At 33.6% G+C, this 24,024-nt stretch overlaps 1 protein-coding gene and 1 pseudogene across 1 annotated transcript in view; both read left to right on the top strand.

Annotated features, from left to right (window-relative positions):
• FBXO8 (F-box protein 8) overlaps positions 1 to 5,542 on the top strand; it is a 58,237-nt gene extending 52,695 nt beyond the window's left edge. Inside the window, exons 4-6 of the mRNA XM_063077016.1 lie at positions 1,317 to 1,435; positions 3,384 to 3,580; positions 5,002 to 5,542. Coding sequence (XP_062933086.1) covers positions 1,317 to 1,435; positions 3,384 to 3,580; positions 5,002 to 5,189 — 504 coding nt within the window. The 3' untranslated portion in view covers positions 5,190 to 5,542. The remainder of the gene's footprint in view (positions 1 to 1,316; positions 1,436 to 3,383; positions 3,581 to 5,001) is intronic.
• A 10,229-nt stretch (positions 5,543 to 15,771) lies between these two features.
• Positions 15,772 to 16,737, top strand: LOC134361703 (myosin light chain 6B-like; annotated as a pseudogene).
• Positions 16,738 to 24,024: the final 7,287 nt, after the last annotated feature.

The following is a 24,024-nucleotide window of genomic DNA, read 5'->3' as shown; positions in this document are numbered from 1 at the left end:
ACATTTTTAAAATTACTGCCCTAACATTGCTTTTATATTATTAAAATTCCATAAAAACTTGCTACTGTTGCTATTAGGATATTATCCTGATGATTCATAAAATTAGTTTTTTATAAAAAATCTTACCTTTGAATTAAAATTTGTAGATTATAACCTTTCAAAATCGTTACCTCATAGTAACAAATTGCTTTAAAATTTTTTTAATATAAAAATTTCATGAGAAAGTTTTTATCTTGAAGAGTCTTTTATAGAAATTCTTCCAACTTTTTGAATTCTTAGTGTGTGCAATATTTCTGAGTACTATGTAAGTGTTTGTAAAGTGAAGAAATGCTGAAGGAATTTATGTGTGAAAACAGTATGTTGCATGTGTATAATACGTCATTTTCTCTACCAATTAACTGCATACAATGTGGTAGTATCCAGACATAAGCATTCGTGGGAATGCATGTATCTGGATAACTGCAAGTTGAAATAAACACACCTGCCTTTTATTTCAATAACTGCACATTGAAATCCATCTAAGACATATATTTGAATGTTACCTCCATCAACATGAGAGAACACTGGTTTCAGCATTTGATTTTTTTGTTGACGTTTCATTGTTGTTGATTTAAATCTAAAGCAGGTAAAAAGTTATGGGTAATGTGTCTCTGAAAAATTTGCATGCAGAGAAAAGGAAATTCAAAGATAAATTCTATGCAAAACATTGAATTATCTTCTGTTTTGCCTTAGTGTGTATTGTAGCTAGATTCTTGTAGAATGTAGCAATGTTTAAAACAAAAGTAGTGGGCCTGGAGCTGGGCCTACTTTAAGTTAAATAATTTAATTTTTCTTTTCAGAATAAAATTGTTAGTCTTTCATTTGGAGAATATTTTTTTCTCAAGAAGCTATTTCCTTGAAAAGTGTACTATAATATATATCTGAGCTTTAAGAAATCATGTTTTCTATTAGACAAGGGAAGTCTTTGCTACGAGGCTTATTTTAAAATGTATATTGTGGTTTCTTCTGCAGCTCCCCACCTCCGAAATTAGGCCATATTTCTGTATAGTTAGTTTTACCTGATGTGAGCCAGAAAATTAAATTAAGATTTCTTTAAGAGTCTTAGCTTTGAATTTCCTATTTTTCATTGCCTGTAAACTATCAACCACAAATAATAGTTTCAGTTCAAGTTCTAGCTTGTATTTTGCATGATAAAGCTATCAAAAGTGTATTTAATGCTGGGAAGAATTTATAGCTATTGTTCTGCTATTGCCTAATTGTTAAAATTTATAAATAAAGACTGATTTTATTTATGTAGACTTATCTTTCTGCCTTAGGGAGTAAATTACTTTATGTCCAAGGGTATTCTAGATGATTCACCAAAGGAAATAGCAAAGTTTATCTTCTGTACAAGAACACTAAATTGGAAAAAACTGAGAATCTATCTTGATGAAAGGTAAAAAAATTTTGTTTTTATCAGAAATGAGTTATGAAATGCTTTTGATGAGTTCTTTCACTTTAAAAATTATACTGCATAGTAATCATGTAGTTGCAAAATTGAGTATTATTTCTTTTGCGAGCTTTAACTTGCTGATGAAAAGGTGTCATTGTAAAAGTAAAAAAATCCCACATACACACAGAAAACGGAAGCCCAGTACCTTTGTAATAGTAAACCAAAATGAAATATTTTTGAGAAACCTACAGCCCTTTTTCTTAATAACTATCCATAATCTAAGTGTTTAGATAACTAAAAGTTCTAAATTCTGAAATTATTTATATAAAAATCTAATACAAAGATAAATTGTAGCATAAACCCACAAATCCTAGAGATCTGAATATATTTGCATGTAGATACTACATGGAAGTGTCATTTGCAAGTTTGGAAATTCTCAAAAAGTGACATGTTTTACACAGATATTATGTTGGCTAGTATGCTGTTCTGTTTTGATAGTTGTTCACTTGTACTTTTTAACTCTGGTTATTAATGGACATAAAAATATTCAGACAGTATTTTAATATGACCTCACTGGACTACCATTTTTTAAATTACAGATCTCATACTAATCTAATATATGGTGCAAAAATACATTTGCCATTGTAATTCTCAATCTTTTTTAACTCGAGATTTTTTAACAATAATTCACAAACATTTATTATATTCCAGAAGTTTTGTAAGAGTGTAGGTATGCACAGATGATTAGGATGTAATCCCTGTTTTTGAGTTTACATCCAGCATACTGTTCATTGAAAGAAATCTCTCACGTAAAGATGGTGTCATTAGCTCTTTTTGCCTTTAAATGCTAGGTACCCAGGGATCAGTAGTTTTTCTGTGAAGAACCAGCTCTTTCTGTAAATATTTTAGGCTTTGCAGGTCATGTGAGCTCTGTCACAGCTACTTAATAATTCTGCCATTGTGTCATGAAAGCAGATATAGACATTACATAAACAAATTAATGTGGCTCTGTTCTAATAAAACTTTATTTATAAAAACAGACAGCAGGCCAGATTTGGCCCACTAGCTGTAGTTTGCCTATCCCTGCCATAACCAATTGGTAAAAATGGAAGATTGTGATTACATAATCATGGTTAAGTTCAATAAGAATTGAAGGATATTGTAACAAAGTGTGACTGTATATTGGAATGCTATTGTTTAAAAAATTATATACAAGGGGTCTTCAAAAACTTCATAGAAGAATTCATATTATATTTCAGTTCAATTTTTCCATGAACTTCCTGAAGTACCCTTGTATATACAAATATGAATACACAAATATTTATATAGTTGTAAGGAACCTAAATGTATATCAATAGGATTATTACATTTATGAGGTGGGATACTTTGGAGCCATTAAAAAGAATGATGTGGATCTGTGCGTACAGATATAGAAAGATGTTCACAATATATTATATGAAAAAAGCAAAAGCAAGTTCTAAAACAATATATGGTATATGTAGGCATTTTTAGAAACCTACTTAAATAGTTGTTACCTCTGGAGATGTGGATTGGTGTGGTAGGTAAGAGACTTTCATTACTTTCATAATTTAAAAAATAAAGAATTCTGTTGCCATTTGGGTTTAGCTAAGAAGACACTTGAAAAGTAGCTGCCCTTTTTAATACCACAAAATTTATTTATTTTTTCATTTTGTAAGTGGAATTGCTGGTTTTACCTTATTTTGTTTTGTTGTAACCTATTCATGAAAGATTTCAAAATTATTTAACTTCTTAAATAACCATACTTAGATTTTTAAAAATTTTAATAATTACATATACTTTTATAGGATTAGATGATTTGTTAATCAATAATAAAGTATTTTTATCAAAAAATGACAGTTTGATTTTTCTTTTCATTTTTTTTTAAACAAAGAACAGTTAACTAAAGCTGTACCTTTTTCTCTTTCTATAGGAGAGATGTCTTGGATGACCTTGTAACATTGCATAATTTTAGAAATCAATTCTTGCCAAATGCACTGAGAGAATTTTTTCGTCATATCCATGCCCCCGAAGAGCGTGGGGAGTATCTTGAAACTCTTATAACAAAGTTCTCACATAGGTTCTGTGCTTGTAACCCTGATTTAATGCGAGAACTTGGCCTTAGTCCTGGTAAGAATATATAGTATGTAGTATACTTTGCCCCCTCTTCATCTCCAGGGAGAAACAGTAGTATATGAGACATTTTTCTCACTGTGGGGAAAAATACTAACAGTAATTACAAATACTTATTTTACTGTTTGTAGCAGTGACTGCTTCTATGGAATACATCATCTGTGTGAGCTTAGAGGGAATACATTAGCTTGCCATAGCTATTTTTTATATGTATAGTAAATATACTGTTTTAGGAAGAAAGTTAAATTTGACTACATAAATTCTTTAAAATTATACTTGTTTGAGCACTGGATATTTTTACTAATCTAACTGAAAACTTGAGAAATTATTTGAAAAGCTTTTAATGATCCACGTTACATAAATAACACATTTTTACTAAAATTTTTTAATATAACTAGTTTTTACAGTTTGTGTGTGTATAAATGTTTATGTGTGTGTATGTATGTGTATGAGATAGCCAGTCTTCTACATATTTTTTCATTTGCTATAGCTTTACTTATCTCTTCATGTAAAAATTTTATTGTGCTTATTTTATTAAGCATGAATTATAAAACATTTCCATATCATATAAAATTTGTTGAACATGCTTTACAAGACACGTTTAACTTAGCTTTCTTAAGACTGCAGGATTCCAAAATATCAACACCATTGTAGTAGCAAGTATCATGACATCTGTTACTATTTTAATATTAAACATCAAATATTGACTTCAGCATATATAAAGAAAATTACTTTGTTGCATGGTGCTCAGGTATAGCAATCTTTTCTCTAAAGAATTACTTTTGAAATCAATATGTAAATTCCATTAGGCTTTAAAATACATATCTCAAATGCAAATATTAATTTAATAATCTTACAAGTTATTTGCATTTTAGTTTTTAGTACCAAGTTAATGTGTTTTCTTGCTTTCAAATTAATTTAGGTTTTTGTGAAAGCATTCTATGTAAATATGTTGCTTTTTAAAATTTTTTTTGAATGGGGAGATAAATATGCTTACAGCACAGTCTACTTAATGGGTAGTTGAATGGAAGTATCACATTTGAAAGCAAATATGAAAATAAAGCCAATTCTGAAATTTTAAATCTAGAATGAGTTTTCACTGTAAACTCTTAAGCTATTCTAAAGTTCTTTCAAACTGATGAAAATACTCACTGAATAATTCAGTTAGGATAATAACCATCCCAGTTTGCCCAGGACTGAGGTCTTTCCCAATATGCAGCACTTTCCCAGTACGCAGGACTTTCAATGCTAAACTTGGGAAAGGACCAGGCAAACTAGGCTGGGTTGGTCACCCTGTGTTCAGTTATGAGGTAATCTTGATCTCTTGAAATTATAAACACTTTTGCCTTATCTGATGCCATTGGGATTATATTTTTTAAACCAGCTAATAACTTGAAGTGTTTTCATTTTCCTTCCAGATGCTGTCTATGTACTGTGCTACTCTTTGATTCTACTTTCCATTGACCTCAGTAGCCCTCATGTGAAGAATAAAATGTCAAAGAGAGAATTTATTCGAAATACCCGTCGTGCTGCTCAAAACATTAGTGAAGATTTTGTAGGGCACCTTTATGACAACATCTACCTTATTGGCCATGTGGCTGCATAAAAGCACAAGTGCTAGGACTTCAACTTTTTACTTCACACTAAAGCTGCCCAAGGACGACTTTAGCAGATATGCAAGTTACATCAGTGCTGGTCATGCTAGCCTTTGTATACAATTAAGCTTGAGTGTACAACCTTTTTTCTTTTGCTACTTTCTTTTGTAGTAATTTCCTTGGGGAACTAAACAATTTTGCAGAACTTTTTAAAATTTTGCTCATCATATTTTGCACAAAGCAGAGCCACTATCTGACACAGCTGTTAAAGGATGTTAAACTGACATTATACTCTAAAAGTTGTATTGTGCATTAGATCTGCCTGTAAAACTCTATCCATTTCCATTCTTTTTAAAAATATATATGTACATATTTAACTAAAGAGATTTATAATCATAATTATTTTATTGTAAAGACTTTAAAGTTTTTCCTTTTCTTTCAAACTGAGTTCTAAAATTTATTTGATTCTGATCTGAGATTATTGTTGTCTTTTCAAAAGTTGGATCTGACTTCAGATAAAAACCAATAACATCTTCACTTTCTTTTGAACTTTGAAAAGAGTGTTGATTTGTTACTATACTACTATGCAAAACCGGCACTTATTTTTATAATACAAATTTATCATTTGATTTTTCATTTTTAAAATTTCTGAGTTAGTCAAGTCTCAATAAATCCTTTAAATCATTTAGGATAAAAAAAGTCAAAATTTAAAGTTTACACTCATAAAAATAAAATGTTATTAGAACTCTGGTAAATCTTTGCTTCTCTATATCTGACATAATTAGTCAAATTTTACTGTTTTCCTAATCTTGATGGTCTGTTTTGAGAACCCATTAAGGAAGGGATATTATAAGTGATCATAAACACTCGTATTCATTTATTCAGTTAAATATTTACAAAAGGACTTCCATGTGCTAAGCACTGTGCTAGGTACTAGTGATATTTAGACATGGGCTCTACCTTCACAGATGTTACATGATTGGGTAATGAGAAGAAAAATACTGCCTAATGGAGAATAAATTTAAGGAGTATATCTTAATTAAATTATTTAATAATTAAAATACACAATATTTTGGAATGATAGAGAACAATGTATTTATACGTTGAGTTAAAAGTTACCTCTAAGTGAAAAGCATAATCTTTGGAATGATATAGTATTTGACGAATAGAGCTGCTAGTTTGGGGGGGGGGAATGAAAACTCCTTCCTTACTAGAGGTATGGAATGCTGGTTTCCTTCCAGATCTGACCCTAAGTCAATAGTGGTTGTTAATATTACAACTGGAATGATGTACTACAGATTTTTCAAGGATAAAACATAAGGTAATCAATTTTTGAATATCAAAGGGACTTTTAGACTGGTAGTAAATAATTTCTAAGATTCTGAAGCAAATACCTAAATTTTTATATGTACATAATTTTGACTTTCATGACAAAATACTTCTTTCTAATTGAGTATCTCTCTCTCTTTTTTTTTTGTATCCTTTGTTTTGCTATTTCTTTTCCTTTTTCCTGTTTTATTTTTCCACCCTGACCTGTGGATTGGCAGTATTCTTTTTTCCAACATTTTCTTATGGAAACTTTCAAACATACAGAAAAGTTGAAATATTTTACAGAGAATGCCTGTATACTCACTACCTAATTCTACAATTAAAGTTTGACTATATTCACTTTACCACGTATTTATCTGTCTGACTCCTCATCAGTCGACCCATCTTATTCCTTTGATACAGATCAAAATAAGTTTCAGATGTGACTGCACTTTCTTCCTAATGACTTAACTTGCATATTATTAACTAAAGATCAATTTTTTTTTAGCTTTTCCTTTGAGGTAAAATTTACATATAATAAAATGCGTAAATCTATGGTACCAATCAGTGAGTCTTCACAAATGCATACACCTGTGCAAATTAAACCCATTTCAAGATATACAACTTCGCACAGCCTGTTTACAGTTAATGTTGTACCATAAACATTACATAAAATACAAAAACCCTGTAACCATGTAAGCCTATTTACCCCATCCCCCATTCATTTATCTTATAGTTGTCACGTGTATTCCATATAGCATATGTTATAAACTCCACAATATAATTTTATTTACTTTGAACAGGCACATACATTTAAAATAGGAAAAAAACACTCTTTTATATTTACTCAGATTGTTATTTCTGATACTCCTATTCTTTCCTGAAGATCCAAGTTTCCTTGTAGCATCATTCCTTTCAAACTGAAAAACTTTCTTTAACATATTTTATAGTTCGGGTCTCCTGGAAATTAATTATCATAGTTTTCTTTTCTCCAAAAATGTCTTTATTTTGTTTTCCTTTCTGAGTAACATTTTTGCTAAATATATAATCCTGGATTGATGTTTTTTTCCCCATTGAGCACTTTAAAGATATCATTCCACTGTCTCCTGACCTTCATTGTTTTTAATGAGAATCAGTAGTGTTTATATTGTTTTTCCCCTGTGTATAATGTCATTTTTCTCTTAGTGCTTTATATCATCAAATATTTTTTCTACTTCATTTTCTCTTTCCTCTCTTTCTGGAACTCCATTTACACGTATGCTAGACCTTTTGATACTGTCTCACAGGTTTTTGAGGCTCTGTTGGTTTTTTCAATCTTTTCACTTCTTTTTTCTTTAATTGGAGTTTTTCTTTTGATCTGTTCTCCACATCACTAACTCTTCTGTAATCATTGTTCTTTTCAGCTCATCCAATGAAATTTTTTCTTTCAATTGCTTTATATTTATTTAGTTCTAGAAATTCCATCTAGTTTTTACGTTCATGTGCTGAGATTTCCTATCTTTTTATTTATTATAAGTACATTTTTCCTTACATCCTTGAGCAACCTATAAAAACTGCTTTAAAATGCTTCTCTGCTCATTCTAATATTCAGGATTATCTCATTGTCAGTCTTCTCTGATTTTCTTTTCTTTTGAGAATGGTTTACATTTTTCTGTTTCTTCATATGTTGAGTAATTTAGATTTGTGTCTTGGACATGATAAATAAAATGCTGTAGAAACCCTAGATTCTGATATGTTTCTCCAAAAACTTTTTTTTTCTTATAAGCAAGAAGTTAACTTGGCTGAATTCCCAACTGCAAGCTCTGGCTCTCCTGCAGTTAGTGGCAGTTCAGGTTTCAGTTCATTCTTTAACCTGGCTACTGTACTTGGAATTTGTTCTGTGCATGCATGCTTCAGAGACCAGCCAGAATTTTGGACAAGAGTTCATACACAGAATGTAGGGATTTTCTTTCAAGGTTCTTTCCTTGCCAGGATTTTCCTCTTCATTTTCCAGCAGCTGACATTGCCCCAAACTGTGTCCTGTGGTTTTTTAAACCAATAAAACTATAGGCTCCACATGATGGAGAGTGGGGACTGCCCTTGGACTAAAAGCTATAAAAATGGGAAACACTCAATGCTATTCTCTTCCAAGTTTTCTCTTTGTAGGATCACCTTGCTTTTGGTTGCTTTCCATTGTTTTCAGGTAGTTGATTCCAGAGTTTGTAGTTTTATATGTTGGAGGGTTGGTCTGGAAGAACTACTCAGCCATCACTTGAAGTGGAATCTTCTCCAATTGGGTAGTATTCTTTTTACTACTTTCTATGATTACTGAATAGGGATTTATTTCTGGTTATTTTTTAAACTAGGTGAGTAGAAATTTTTAATGTGTTCTGTCTGTGAAAAACCCTAATAAACATTTGCTAAACATTTAGAAAATTAAGCAATTCAGTTTTTCCCAGTGAGGGTTCTACTGGCTTTGGGAAAGGATATTCTTCATTATGGAAGACTGTCTTATGCGGTATAGGACATAGCATGCCTGGATTTTGCTTACTAGATGCCAGTAGCATTCTCTAGTCACTATGACATAAAAATAATTTCCCCACATATTTCCACATGCCTACTGGGGAGACCAATCACCTGAAATTGAGAACTATTGCATCTTTTTTCGGATTTAACAATTTTGTCTTCCTAAAACAAATCTCTTGATGACGCTTGTCTAAAGTCTTTCAATGTCTTCCTTCGCCCTACAAAATTAAGTGTAGCCTCCTTAGCATGGCATATAAGATCTTTCACGATATGGCCTCAGCTTACCTTTAAAGTTCATCTCCAACAACATTCCTCAACTGTGGTCTTGTCTTTCTCTCCCTTTTACAGACTTTCCTTCTTTCTCTGATATTCTTTTCTCCCTTCTCTATATAAAGTTCCCTTACTCATCTGAGATCGACGTCAAATGTAATTTCTTTATCAAAGCTCTCAATAGACTGTTTCTATCATGCTTAATACTAGTGTTAATTGCTTCTTCTATAAACTATAGTACTTTGTACATATCTGTATTGTAATGATTATACTATAATTTTATACATGTCCAGCTCATTCATCAAATGTAATCATATTGAGGTCAAAAACTGCTCCCAGCCTATCAGGCTATATTGTAAGGCCTGAACTAGGGAAGTGGCAGAGGGTTTGTAGTAATTAATTTTTTAAACCCTGAAAATTGATAGAAGATTTGGTGATTTTGGAGAGAAGTTTCTAATCCAAGGGTCTGGCTTTCCTGTTATCAAAGATAAATACTAGGAGAAGCAACTAGTGCAGTAAAATGGAAAAGATAATCAGTTTTTGTAACTTGAAGGTATTAATAGAACATTCATTGACTGCAGCTAGAGAATATTTTTTTAAAAAAAAAACAAAAAATAAGAACTGGTTATGTAAGTTGGGGTCATACTAGTATTTACAGTATGTTATACTAAGTTGAAGCATGGGAAAAGATACTTCCTCTAGGGAGTATGTTAAGTAAAAAAACGTAATTGGGAAACACAGCATTTGAGGTTTTGGTAGACAAAAAGAAGTCAGAAAAAGAGGGTTCATCAAAAATGTAGAAGGACCAGAGTGGTATCCCAAGAGCTAAGGAAGGAGCATTTCAAGAAGAATGCTAAGCTTTACATTTGTTGCAGCCCAAGTAGGTAGTTTTTTCCCATCTATGCTCTTCTTAAGTTTACCTTTTCCACTTGAAGATGAGTTCTTTGAGGCTAAAAAATCATAGTACTCATAATGGCTTTTATATTGTTGCTAGACAAATACTCCCTTACCCACTGTAATTTGAGCTCTGCTGAAACCCACAAGAATGCTTATGGTTCATTGCAACTCAGGCCTATCTACACCTTCCTTCCACAGTAAGTGCTGTGTTGTTTCAAGCCCAGAACTTATAATACCAACCAGGGTACTGCTAATGAATACTTTCTATATACAGTCACCAGTTATGTTTTCTAAGATACATGTCATAATTTTGAGAGGGGGGGGAAAGAAAAGGAAGGAGGTAGGGAGAGAGGAAGGGAGCGAGGGAGGAAAAGAGGGAGAAAAAAAAGAAAGGAAAGAAAAAAATGCTTAAAAATTTTTGGAGCCCCCTCCAAATTTGTCATCAACAGGATTTTCCTGAGTACATTTTGTTAAAGCTAACATTCTAATTTTGATGAGCCCTGTATTTTCATTCTTCCATTTATCTGCTGTTTTCTCTTTCAGAAAGCTCTTAACCTCTCCTCTAAATTTACCTGTTGAAAAGTAATTTGTCCTTCAAAGTCCTCTCAGATTATTTCCCCTCCAGGACAACTTTCTCAATTCTTGCAGATGGAAATTTTATTCTTCTGTCTCCCTCAATACCTAACACAGACAATGGCCTAGAGCAGTTTCTCAATAAATCCAAATGAATTATTTTAGCTCTAGTTTAGTTTCTATATAAGCATATTTAGAAAGATGGCTTTACTATCTCTATTTTTCACAAATACATTCAGAACTTTTAGGTGTACACAACTTACAAATCAGAATGTATTAACTTTTAAAAATATTAAGACAGACTCAACCTTTGTATTTTTCTATACATAAGTTCATCTCTCCAGGACTTCTAATTTTAAATATCTGGATGAATCACTGCTACTTTGGATTGTCTACAATTTTTAACTTAAAGAGTTTAAGTCATTGATCTTAGTACTTCTCTTAATTGGTCTTTTAAATTTTTGACAGTATTATGACTGATGCTCAATGAGAGTTTAAGAGTCTTAATATTTAAACAACCTGTTTGTTTTAATTAGAGTTTGTTTTCCTGTGCGTAAAGTGAATTTTTTCTTAAATATCACTATTAATAACTCAACTTCCTACGGTTTTTTTCAAGCATTCATAAGTGAATATGCCCTTTCCTAGGAAGTCCTAAAGAAATCATCCAAAATAGAGAAAAGGCAGTATGCATACCCTTAATCACACCATTGTTTTTAAAGGAAAAAAAAAAGATGAAAATAATTGGAATGCCCAAAACTTGGGGCAGTTTTGACAAATAACAAACAAATATTTGGTACTGCTTAAGTAGACCAAAATATATATCATCTTCATAATATATTACTATGAAGCCATTATGTTTATGAATAATATGGGAAGACACATGATAAATGTTAAATAGTATATAAAGTTGTACATATGTACAAATATTAACAAGGGTATGTATGTACATATATGTATATATGCATACATATGTATATACACATTACAATCACTATATAAAACAAGGCAAAAACTTATGAACGGAAATAGACTGGAATAAAATATACCAAAATAATTTGGATAATGAGTTTTTTCTTTCCTCTTTAAAATCTTATTACAGATCATTTTAGATAGAACAAATTATTTTATTGAACTATTCAGAAAATAAACAATTTCCCCAGTTTACCTAGTGAAGTTTCCCCTTAGAATGTTTCCATGTATTTTTATTCAAAGTTTGTTTTATTTTTAAAAGACACTTGGTTGATCTGTGAAATCATATCTGCAGAAACGTTTTGTTTTCAAGCTTAGAAAAGTGGATTGTTTTATTTTATTTTTGTCTAACTGAATTAAAGACCAGCAAGAGAAAGATACCAAATCTTTACTGAGGAAGTTTTCATTTGTTTAAAAAAAAAAAAAAAAAAAAAGGCTTTCTTCTTGGCATAGTTGGACAGGAAGGTTGGATTTAATTTAAAATGATTAATGGGATTTTGTCAGGCTCCTTGACTTTACCACCACTGCAGTTTGTCAGTGCAACAACCTGGGAAGCCCGGACGCCACTCTGTCGCCCAAAACCACTCTCCAGGGAAAAAATTAACTGGAAGGACTAGTGCCAGGTCCACGTCAATGGCATTGTCTCTCTGGTATTGACAGTTTAAAAGTCTAAATCAGAAATACGTATGTTTGGGGACACACATACCTAAGATATTGCTTTCAATCTCTTTACAAGTAGTTAATCACTTTTTAAATATTTAAATTGTTGACATTTTCCAAAGGAAACTATTTGAAGACAAAATCTTTACTAATGTCCCGTCCTCCTCTCTAATTTGTTTAAAAAAATAAACAAGCAATTTTAGAATCTCAGGATACTTTCTGTTTTTCTTTTTTTACTTAAGAATTGAAGTGAAGCATTTTTTTAAAGTAAAATTATTTATATTTGAAAACATTTTGTTTAACATAAATATGACCTAGTTTTATAATCAAGTTTTTACATTAAGCTATAAGATTGCAATCTGACTTAATACATCCCTTATCTACTTATTTCTGTATTTATGTTTAAAATTAATCAATGACATGATTTCTGTTGCTTATAATAAAATACTCGAAACTAGGTGATTTATAAAGAAAACAAAATTTATTGCTTACAGTTTCAGAGGCTAGGAAGTCCAAAGTCCAGGGAACACATCTGCTGAAGGCTTTCTTTGAGAGTATCACATGGTGAAAATGATGGAAGGAGAGAGAGCAGAGAGAGCCAGACTCTCCTCTTCTTTTAAAGCCCTCAGAACCACACCCCTGACCACCATTTTTAATCCATTCACTACAGCATGGTCCTACAATCTAATCACCTCTTCAAGGCTCCACCTATCAATTACCATAATAGGATTTCCCACCCTCTTAATAGTCACAGTGTTGACCAAGTTTCTAATACATAAAACTTGGGGAACACAATCCAAGTTTCAGCGAGTTTTGGGGGGACAAAGTTTAATCCACTACAGGTGGTAAGAGAAGGAGAATATAAGCAGGAGAGAAGAAGTTCACCTTCGGTCAGTTAAAGTACAGACAGGAAAATTGTGTGAAAGTAGTCAGCAGTTAGTTTTTAAATGAAATATAGTGCCGAAATGGAAGATAAAGGCTAAGATAACATATTTTGGGGGTCATCAGCATAGAAATGGTAGGAAAAAACACTGGAATAAATAGTATATCGACATTGTTATGAGCACTTAGCACATACAGTGCATGACAGATACTTATTAAAATAGTAGGATTTAAATAAGTATCTGTTGAATGAACAAATTGATTTTGACAAGGGTTCTCAAACCAAGCATTCAAAAATTTCAAAGTACTTTAAAAACATGCCTTAGATATAAAAAAGATACTATCCTTTCTCAATTTAAAGAATCTTTCACAATAAAATTTTAAAACTAAATAACCAAGATACTCTCTGCTCAGAAAAGTTTCCTCTTGACAGTCTGTCTTTTCCAGGACTTGAGGTGTTCTACTTATCAATTATTTTTTTTAGTCAATATACTGTCACTGACCCTATAACTGGAGTACTCAAAACTAAAATTATACTAAAGCAAATTAAGTCTTCCACTGATGGTTAAGATGCATGCACATCCTGCTGTCCCTCAAAATATTTCTTAGTATCCTCAGAAACTCAGTTGTAGTCACTTTCCCACCTCACTGAGGTTTAGGGTTGCAAAGCATCTTATGAGTTGTGTCTCATTGCCCTGGAGTTCTTCTAATATACTTACAACTACAAGCCCTAAAAGAACCAAAATTGTGCTGCTGTCATAGTCCTCAGTGTCTTAGAATATGCTGTGTTCTTAGCAGAAATGGGAAGAGGAACCTTCTCAGAGGGCTTAGTTATAGTCTTTAAGGCCCTCCTTACCGTCCTCCACTGATTCCACCTTTAGCCCTCAGCACCTAAATTTCTTCTCAAAGCCCTTCCCTGCATGCAAATCAGCCAGACATTTCTAGGTCACCAGCATCACCAGTTTCTCTAACAGGCCCACACTCAGCTTAGGACCACCCCAGTGCTACTCAGTTTCTGCAGCCAGGCACCTGCCTCATAATTGGGGAACTATAGAGTTTATTGTCTAAACCAGGACACTTTTGAGAGTGCTAAAATGCTAAACCAGATGGTACTTCAGGACAACAGGCATAAACTTAGGATGTATGGTCACCCTACCCATGACTATAACACAATGTGATAAATGCAATAATAAAAGTTTAAACATTTTGCAGTGGAGATATTTTGAATGCAGTGCATCTAGGGATCAAAATTTGTTTCCAATCAAAAACATCTCTAAATTATTTTCCAATTGGCATCCATAATTTAAAAAAACCATCGTATTAAGCTGGGGATATTTGTGTCATGCAGCAGAATGGATCACTGGTCCTGGGAGGAAATGCTGTTTCTGCATCTTGGCAATGTATTTTGCAACTCAGGATGCCTGCAAGAGAGTTCATTTTGCAGTTTGGTCAATATCATAAGGAAATCTCTGACAAAATTGTAGAAATATTTAATTGGCAATGGTAATAAAATCTAAATTATAGATAACATTTTTCTTACTCTTCTATTACACTTACTATGCTAAGGGCTTTGTATTCCTTAACTCATTTAGCCTTCACAAGTACACTCTGGGAAGATAAACATGACTTTATTTAGAGGCCACAGGCCAGTGAGTCCAGATGTACTGGCTATCGTGACGTCTATCTATCTACCTATCCATCTATCTATCTATATCCCTCAGAGGATCTGGATAAGTGTTCCAAAACTGAGGAGCAGGAAGTGCAAAGGTCATGAGGCAGAAACAACATTGGTCTGTATACAATAAAATGTAAGCTCCAAGAAGGAAGACACTTTTCCCAGCACCTAAAAAGAGTCACTAAAACATAAGAAAAGTCAGTAAATATGTACTGAAGGAAGGAAGGGAGAGGGGGAGAGACTTATAGAGTAAGCTGGGTTTGGAGACACATCTTGTAGAGCCTGGTAGGTGGTAGTAAAGAATTTGAATTCTATTTCAAGTGCAATGGAACATTATAGAAGGATTTTAGAAAGAGGAGTAATAGGGTGTGATTTATATTTTTAAAACAATTATTCTGATTGCTGTGTGAAGAGTGGGTAATAGGCTGCTGGAGCAAGAGTGAAAGAAAGACCAGTTAGCAGACTTCTGAGGCTGTTCAGATGAAAGATCATGGAGGCTTGGAATAGGGTGGCGGCAGTGGAAAAGAACTGAGTGCTTCTAGATTTTTGGCTTTAAAAACTGAGTAGCCTGGCCAGTTAGCTCAGTTGCTTAGTGCTTGGTGTTGATAATGCCAAGGTCAGGTGTTCAGATCACCAGCCCCCAGAAAGAAACAAAAAAACTGAATAGATGGTGGTGCCCTTTCCTGAGATAAAAAACATTGAGAAGGAGTATGTTGAGGGAAGAAATCCAAGGGAGGTTAGCCAGTAATCTAGATAAATATAAGATCTAGTTGAGCACAAAGAGAGTCCACCCCTGTTCCTTACCCAGACCCTGCAAGAGATGGGCACCCCCATCCACACACTGTCCTTAGATCATGCCTCCCAAGAAGGATTATTTCCATGAGAAAACAAGGGCCCTCCATATCCAAGCCTACTGCAAAGCCAGCAGCAGGGGCCCCTCCTGCCAAGACCAAGGCCTGAGAAAACCCAGGAGCCGTCTTTTCAAAGCGGTGATCCAATTTAACAAGGACCAGCTGGACTCCAAGGAGGCCTTTATACTGTTTGATTGAGTAGGGGATGGTAAGATCCTGTACAGCCAGTGTGGGGACACGATGAGGGTCTGGACCAGAAACTCACCAAGGCCAAAGTGCTCAGGGTCCTGGGGAACCCCAAGAGAGATGAGCTGAAGTTTCAGTGTCTTGACTTCAAAACTTTCCTGCCCGTGCTCCAGGCAGTGGCCGAAAATGAGGACCAAGGTACATGTGACGACTACTTGGAAGGACTTTGGGTGTTTGACAAGGAGGGTGTATTAGTTTCTGTTGCTTATAACAAAATACTTGGAACTGGGTACTTTGTAAGAAAACAAAATTTATTGCTTACAGCTTCTCAGGCTGGGAAGTCCAAAGTCCAGGGAACACATCTGGTGAAGGGCTTCTTTGGTTGAGACTTTACAGCAATGCAGGGGTCTCATATAGCAAAAAATGGCAGAGTGGAAAGAGAAAGACTCTCATGAGCTCACCCTGACCATTATTAATCCATTCATTAGGGCATGGTCATCAGAACCTAAACACCTCTTCAAGCCTCCACCTTTCAATTACCGTAATAGGATTTCCTACCCTCAACAGTTACAGTGGGGATTAAGCTTAAATGACTTTGGGGGGACCATTCAATATACTGCAGAGGGGAAGAGGAAAATCATGGGAGCACAGCTCAGACATGTTCTTGCCACCCAGGGAGAGAAGATGACTGAGGAGGAGGTAGAGACTGTTCTGGCAGGACATGAGTACAGCAACAGCTGCATCAATTCCCAGGCCTTCCAGAAGCACATCCTCAGCTTCTGAGCTCTACATACCCAGGTGGCAGGACACTGGGACCCTGAGGATGAAAAACATTCCTGCCACTAGAAGGCAACCTACTGTTCTAAGATAAAGACACAGTTCCTACCTTGGTTAAAAAAAAAAAAGAATAGGGAGAACTGGTTATAATAAAATATAAACAAAATCTAAATAAAATACATAAAATAATTATAATTATAAATAAAATGTTTGTATATTAAAAATAGTGAGTGGAAAATATGATTACATGGAAACTGATTTATTGAGGATTTGTTGAGGATTTTGTAGTTTTAAAAAATTTAGAATTCTACTCTGCTCATTATACTATTGTTTGTGAAACAAAAAGTAATGTTCTCATAAAAGACAATAAGTCTACGAGAAAAGCATAAAATGTTTGTAATCCAGAACAAAATTTTATTATAATAAATTTATTAGAGTTGACATGTTTTGTAATGGATATTCTAAAACCACTAAAAGCTATATTCCCAGGCCCTGAAATCCAAAGCAGAATTAATGTGGGGCATGCGGGGGAATTAGTGATATTCAATTATTCGATTCTATTGTTAAAGACCTCAAGAGAAGATTTGAAAATTTTCAAATAAATGTCAGGGTTATGTAGGACCTCGAATAGATTGTGCTTTCAATGATGGGACTTACATGCTCTTTTCCCTTTCCCTCTTTGCCTTTATTCTTTTTGAGTTTAACAGCACTCAAAAACAAAATTACGTGATGAATTTTTTACGATAGCATGGGCTCAGGCACTTCTACAACAGAAGACAAAGTTCACTTAGATAATATCCATAAAGAATCAAAAAGCTTATTTTTCCTTCCGACATGTGATTGTGTGGCTTTCCATTCTTTCAAATCTCACGTTGCTTCTGATATAAGGACATTTCTGTGAAGGACTTGGTGATTAGCCAAATGCCCTTCTCCTCAAATCTGAATGTACACCACTTTCCCATTCTGTGAACTAAGTGACTTATTTTCTCATAAGTCAATGTCTTTATGTTGATGTTTTCATGAAAATTGCAATCTTTTGTAATATTAATCACAGGGGCAGTATTGAAAGTGAGAAATAGTTCACAGAAAAAAAAGTTTAAGCATAAAAAATTGAAAATTTATGTTTAAAATGGCATTTAATACAGAATTTAATATTCTTGGTCACAAAGCTATTTAAGTGAACTATATTTCAGCTATGTATCATGTTTCATATGATCAAATTATTATTGTATGTTCTTTACGTATTCCTTTCTGCAATATAACACATTAACTCTGTGTTTGTGTGTTATATTGTGATATTTTGCTGCTGAAGTTTGGACTACTTATATTCTGCAGAAAGTTAATTGAAATACCTACTCAAGAAGACAGTTGTAAAGATATTGTATCTCTTTGAATATACTCCTTAAAATGCATGTTAGTTTAAACATTGTTTTCAGATAAGGAATATGCTTGACCTTGAAGTGTTTTCTGCTTAAAAATTGTGGATGAAGACCCTTTCTCCCACAAAGAAATGTCCATTTCCTTGTCGCAGGATTTTTTGAAAGTTTTCTGTGGATGATTTGCTAACAGCAACTATCATTTTGTATCTGTAATAACAGAGTTATTTGTAAAACAGTGGATGTTTTCATAGTGCTCTCTTCATTGGTTGTTTTTCCATCAGGTCGTATTTGTAGCTTCCGATAAAGTTATACCAACACGAACAACATTATAATGGCCCTATAGCCCTGAATTCTTTATTAATACAACTTAAAGTTTGCACTCTAGGCTGAACTAAGCTAAAAGCATATGGTTAAATAAAAATTATGTACAAAAGCAAAAATAAAAACAAAAAAACCTCAAGAGAAGGAAATTCCATGAGCTCCCATTATAATCCATTCCATATTTATAACCTCAATTTCTTTAAAATTATTCTGCTTCTTTCTGACATAAAGTCCCTAAGTGTCCTTAGGCTTCCCTTTGAGGCTTTTTGCTGCTTTGCTGTCAGTGGGAGTGGGTGGCTGCCAGTTGCCATCTTCATTTTAGGAACACTTGAACACCCTTGAATTTTCTCTTTTTTTGTTCAGACTAACTACATGTAAAATCTTTGTACAGTTAAAATCATATTAGGTAATAGTCTATTATTTTACTAGTTAATACCATACCACACCTTGGACTTGGCCACATTAAGATCCACAAAAAATTTTATACAAATGATTTCTCTGTGAAATAAATCATAGCCACCAATCATTAAAATTATTAATTCAACTATGTGTAGGGCCCTGAGTTAAGCAGTACAGATATAAATTGAGCCTGACTGTGTATTGAGAGGAATTGAGCTTTGCATACATGCTTTCACTTTATCTCAAATATTAGTTACCGTAGAACTCTGATAACTCTAAAACGACCACATCTACCAGAAAACTTAACCCACATTTCCAATTTATATTAAAATAATCTTTCCTTTGCTAATTCACAGCTGTCATCAAACCTTATGGCCAAACTTATAAACTCTGCTATGATCCACACATTTCAAATGTGTTGAGAATTACCACAAGCAAAGTGAATATATAGGGAGAAAATGTTCGGCTATACATATTAAAATTTTAATGTCCTACTAATTATGTTCTTAGAAAAAGAACACACAGACTTGTTGGAGAGAGCATCTTCACTTAGAGAAATATTTACCTAACATCTCACTTTAAGATTTAGAGAATACTCAACTGAAAACAAAGATCCTGTCTTGGTGTGGTAAACTAGCACAGAAGAATCTCAAACTCTACATTTAAACAACCTGCAAGCACTTCTACATCCTGTATAAACCATTTTTCAAAGAAGGGAAGTATTTTTAAAAAAAATCTCTTTAGGAAATCTAAAAATAAGTAAATATCCAATTTTATTTGGGAAAAATATTTTAATTCTCTTCCAATGAAGAGGTCTGATGAAATGGAGGAATTTTATTTCTTCAATGTAAGTATGAGGCCTCACTAAAGGAGACTCTGAAAACAAAATATGTGCTTGATTGCACATATGTATATATTGACGTGTGTGTTTAATTCCTCGCCAGCATGAATGTTATTCTAAGCTGTTAGTGTTTTGGACACTAACCCCCCAAATTATCAAATCAAAGTGTGGTACCTAAGTTTACCTAGGTAAATTTGAATAAAAATGAACCAAGGCTTTGTAGGCCCTGTGCAAAGCCAGATGTTTACATCCTTAGTCAGATTTCTATGATCTACACATCTGGAGGCACAGGGAAATATGGGAAGGAAAAGAGGAAAATTTCTTAAGATAAGCTTGGGGATCTTATAGATGTGCCTCTGGGGAACACAGCTGGCTCTCTTCTTTCCTTGAAGAGATGAGCCCCTAGCAAGGAATGTTTTGTATAATTGAACACAAGATGTATTCTAAAGATTAGCTCTTAACCACAGTGCTCAAAAAGAGACATTTGTAACAAAATGCGGTTGAAATTTTCATACAAAGCCATTATTCTTTGCACAAGCTCTGCATTAAGCTGTCACTTTTGCACACCTTGTCACCTACTGTATAACCTAAAAACTACAGGCTTTTTTCCCCTAAGGATTAATTTCCATACTCTTCAGAAAGACTTCCCTAACTCCACCTAGGACAGGTATTTTGTTTGTTTTGCTCCTAGAGTAGAGCCTGCAAGTTTGTAGATAGTCAATAAATAGTTGTTACATGAATGATGAACACTTACTGGAGGTATACTCTATTTAAAGACTGTTGTTATGAGGCATGAAATTAAAAATATAGGCACAATATGATATTGGCAAAATGTGTTTCCCAACTAAAATGAAAAGTTCTAAATCATTTCAAAAGTAAATGGTGGGTCTATATTTACATAGCTCATTAGAAAGAGGAAATGTCATTATTGCTCTGTGTAGACAGACCATCAATATAATTTAATTTAGATATTGAGAGCCTACCTCTCTGTTTCATCTCTCCGGGCACAAGTAAAACTAACTCTAGAAAATGCCCTTTCTCGTTTGTGTAAAAATGCTTACAGGCTTTATTCTTGCTTGGGCTGTAGGGCTTGCTATTCCCTTTTTCTGCTGCCCAAAATTATAAAGCCCTTTTAATTCTCTTTTTAAAAAGAATACATGTGCATATGTACGAATATGTAATTTTTTTTCTTTTTTCCTTTTTCAAAATAACAGTTCAGTCTTCTACTTCAATGAACATAGGGTGATCATGACTTTTAACATATTTTTTCCTGGCATAAAGATTGGTGATAAAAAGGCAAAATAATGATCATAGTTTTTAAATAGATTATTTCTCTAATGTCTTTTTTATTTTTGAGACTTCCTTTTTTTAAAATGATATTTTGAAAAGCAAAACATATGACTATGTTTTAGCACCTTAAAATTTAGACTGGAAGAAATGTATTAGGTAATCCACCTCAAATTTATTTTGCAGGGGGATTATTTTCCATTCTAAAATCAGCAAAAAATAGTATGCATATAAAATATAACAGTATGTCAGTAGCTCATTAAAAGAACTTATTCTTGTTTTCAAATCAAGCTGATCTTAAACTGACAAGATCCTAATACATTTAATAACATATTGCTGAGATACAAATCTTATTATTAGCTGAAACTGTGTATATTCATTATATAAAACTCATTTATGTTGCATAGAATTCAAACTCTCCCCAGAGTTCATAGTCTTAAACAAATAGGCACACATATTTAAACAAGTATATAATCCCAAGCAAACAATGACTGAATTTTGAGGGAGTCAATGGTAAATGCAACCTTACACACATAGCAGCCTGCAATAAAAACAAAATTTTAAAATACCAGCTTTGAAGAAGCCAAAAAAATTTTAAGTATGAGAATGATAGGATATGAATTAAAATATTCAATATTCAAAGACTTTGAAAGAGAAAATTGCCATGTAATTGTTTTCTAAGGTAATTTTTATCCCTCTGGTGAAAAAAGTGGTTTAAGTAACATTTATCAGTACAATCATTTCTTACATATCATTGTGATATGTACATACAAAATCATATACACTAAAACAAAGTTTAGAATAACATCTCAATTATGTTTTAGTGTATGTACAATAATTTGTTTTTCTCAACTATGTCCCTGGGTCAAGGTCTGCAGCATTTGTTTAACTAGCCATATATCTCATTTTCATAAGGGCGCTGGGAGGCAATAGTCATATATTGTTACCTCAGCTTTCACAAAGGCAATACAGTACAGAGCCCTGTACTTCAATAGACAATATGGAACAGTCACAATTTCAGTTTCTGCTGCATTGACAAGACCCCTTCTGGTAAGAGATTAAAACATTCCTTTATTATTATAAGGTTAGTGACCATTTAAACTGATAAGAACGGATACTACACTTGATCTTAGCCAGGTTAGTGACCATTTTAACAAAGTAAAAGTGTTATTCCTTCTGCATTGGGGATTGGAAGTTTAGGGTGTAAATGTGTGAGATAGGTGTCTTCTCCTTCCTATTCTTATGTTTTTCAGAAACTCTCTTTAATTGGAACGAATCTAGCACCATAATCTCAATATTAATAGTTACTATAAAAGCTATTGAGGACACATTATGTGGAGATCTTGACCAAAGAGTTCAATATACATTTGGCAGATGATTTTCACAGGCTGAAAGCTTTTTGCCTTTTAACATCAACAATATTGTACTTATATTTAGTCATTAGGACTTTAAAAAAAAAAATGCACACACACATTTAGCTTATTGACTTCACAGTAAGGCTATACCTCATTTTAAAAGTAAGCCAGAATTTCAAAATTAATTTATCCTACCTAATATGCATGGCATGTGGGAAAAAGAGTGAGGGTCACACAAATATTCACACATGTAAATTATGGAAATAAGAGAGAGAAAATCCAACAAATATAAACTCTGAAGTTGCCAAAAGACTTTCAAATTGCTAATTCCTTCAGATTTTATGTTTTCATACAATTTGCTGTTTAAACAAAAGGTATCTATCTCATCTTGGGGGAGGGAGTTTAAAAGAAAAAATAAATCAATGTAAGTAATATTATCTTTCTCCATTTTACTACAAAGTTCCAGAAAATGCAATATTTATAGATGACACTTTCATATTGTCAGATATGAAATGCATATAGGTTGTTTTTACCAGGAGAAGACTGTACAACCTTTTAAATCTTGATTTTGTAATGATTTCTTGCAAATATATACTTATTACTTTCCAATCTATGTCTGGGAATTAACAAGAAAAAGTGTTTATTTAACCCATAGAGTTAGCTGTTCTTTCTTTAATTGGGGTGAATTCTGATATCATAGAGAGAAATGCATTACGATAATTTCCAAAATATAACCGTGTTTTTACTGTTTCATCTATGCTGTCAGGTACCTCAAAACATTTTGTTTCAAAACAACTGTGTATGTTTAAAAACCAAACGTACTATTTGCTGTCATGGTGTTATAACTTGATTGGGGAGCAACATTTTTTTCTGCAAAAGTAAAATTTTGTAACCAAACGTCATCAATTTGGAAAAAACTGTCCAAACAACTAAGAGAACTAAATTTTCTTAAACTGGAAATGTAATTTCTTAACTGTAACTGTTTTCATAAAAATTATGTGAGCCTTCTGTATGTGATTATCTTATATGTCATGTGTCCTTTTAGAAACCCTTGTAGTTCCCCTTCTTTCTTTCACTTTAACAGTGTTCTGGCACGTGACTAGCATAAGTAATACCTGCTCTCTTTCGGTATCTAAAGTATAGCGCCAGAAATTCCAAACAGAGTAAAAATCATTGAAAGTCTTCAACACATTTGGAGCAATATTTATCAATAAGAGAGGGTTGTCCCCTTTGCTGCACCGAGCCACTGTTGTATTTTCTCATTAACATCTTCTGTGACTCACAGGAACACTAAGCAAATCGCGTGTCCTTAGGTGATTCGGACTGCGGGGGGTCCGATGGGGGTGGAGGGGTGGGGTGTCTTCTCCAACTTGTACCTCTCTGGTCCACTTCCTCTCTCTCCAGACTGTGGGAGGGAGGGGATGATATAGACAAGAGTCAACCTGCTGAATGAGGTAAGGTAGCTGCCTAAACCCCTCTGGGATTCCGGGACCTTCTCTCGCGAAGCACGTAAGGCCTTACTATGGCATCCTTCATCCATGCCGTCCTGCTGCCTGGAGTTTGGCGGCTTTTGCTTCAATGGCGGGTGGGGGCGAGGGGGCGCTCCGAGACTTAACACCGGAGGGAGAGGAACGCCGCCCTATTCTGTTTCAAGGCCATGTCCGTGTCGCTGCCAGGTACGAGGCTGTAGGAGGAATCTTCAACGACAACG

Source organism: Cynocephalus volans, chromosome 13 (genome assembly GCF_027409185.1).
Source record: "Cynocephalus volans isolate mCynVol1 chromosome 13, mCynVol1.pri, whole genome shotgun sequence".
In the NCBI taxonomy this organism is placed as follows: Eukaryota; Metazoa; Chordata; class Mammalia; order Dermoptera; family Cynocephalidae; genus Cynocephalus; species Cynocephalus volans.
This window is presented reverse-complemented; position numbering and strand designations above follow the sequence as displayed.